Source organism: Crocodylus porosus, unplaced genomic scaffold (assembly GCF_001723895.1).
Source record: "Crocodylus porosus isolate Cpor-Errol unplaced genomic scaffold, CroPor_comp1, whole genome shotgun sequence".
Classification (NCBI taxonomy): domain Eukaryota; kingdom Metazoa; phylum Chordata; order Crocodylia; family Crocodylidae; genus Crocodylus; species Crocodylus porosus.
Window position 1 is genome coordinate 27,618,433 of NW_017728951.1, and position 1,061 is coordinate 27,619,493.

The 1,061-nt window shown below is 60.7% G+C and overlaps 1 protein-coding gene across 2 annotated transcripts in view; it reads left to right on the forward strand.

Annotated features, from left to right (window-relative positions):
• The first annotated feature begins 6 nt into the window (after positions 1 to 6).
• KNDC1 (kinase non-catalytic C-lobe domain containing 1) overlaps positions 7 to 1,061 on the forward strand; it is a 140,999-nt gene continuing 139,944 nt past the window's right edge. For both annotated transcript variants that reach the window (XR_002104864.1, XM_019556060.1), the window contains exon 1: positions 7 to 131. Coding sequence is in view for 1 of the 2 variants with exons in the window: in XM_019556060.1 (XP_019411605.1) it covers positions 36 to 131 (96 nt within the window). In the remaining variant the exon portion in view is untranslated. The remainder of the gene's footprint in view (positions 132 to 1,061) is intronic.

Here is a 1,061-nt window from a genome sequence, read left to right on the forward strand (position 1 = left end):
CGGGGCCGAGGGCCGGGCTGAGCGGGTGCAGTAGGATGGAGGCCGGGGACGCGCTGTACGAGGAGGAGGAGGAGGAGGAGGCGGCGCCGGGCTACGACTTCGAGCCGCTGCCCGCGCTGCTGGAGGACGAGGTGGGTGCGGCCAGGGACAGGGGCTGCGGCGGGCCGGGCCGGCGGGAGCCCGGACTGCGGGCTGAGCCGGGTTCCCCCCGCTTTCCACCCCGGGGAGGGCGAAGCGGCTCCATGACTTTCCGGCGCCCGGCACCTGGACCCAGCACCCGAGCAGTCTCCCCTTGCCTCGGCCCCAGCGCCTCGCTCCGCCCTTCCCCCCGCCGCCAGACACCTGCGCCCGGCTCGCCCAGCCCGTCAGGGGGCCGCCACCGACATGTTGCCACTCACGGGTGGTGTTTCCATTTCGACGGCGAGCAGCACTTAGGTCCTAAACAGGCCCCACGTTTTCCTGAAGAGCTGGGGGAGCCAGCGGCCTTGTGGAGTAGGTGGCCGGAGAGGCTTCTGGCGGCCCCAGGTGAACTTCTAGTACCGGGCCCCCCTTCGCTAGAGATAACGATGATGATACTCAAAATATTACCATTTTCGGGGCCCCTTTGCAATGATGATACTCAAAATATTACCACTTTTGGGCCCCCGTTGCGTGGCCACCTGGTTCACCCGTGCCTGTGTCCGGCTGTGCTACTAAGGCTCTTTGTTCGGTCTTGTGTTAAAACTGGAGGTTGACTGTGCCGAGCAAACTAAGTGCTCACCTGAAGCTACAGCTGTCTGGCAGTGCATAGCTTTGGCCTTGCCATGTTGCTGCCTGTATCTTCTTTTAAGTCATTTGATTGGTTATAGAGCACGGGGTTTGCATGGTTGCCAGTCCTTTAGATCAGCATTTATCAGCCTGTGGGTCACGACCTAAGAGTGGGTTGCAAGAATATGTAAAAGGGCAGTGAACAAACTTAAAAAATGGATTTTCTTTTAAAGGAGAAAAACATGGGAAACCATGGCTTTCCCCTTGCAGGCTGGGCCAGCCTGCGAGGGACTGCTTGAGCCCCACACTCAGCC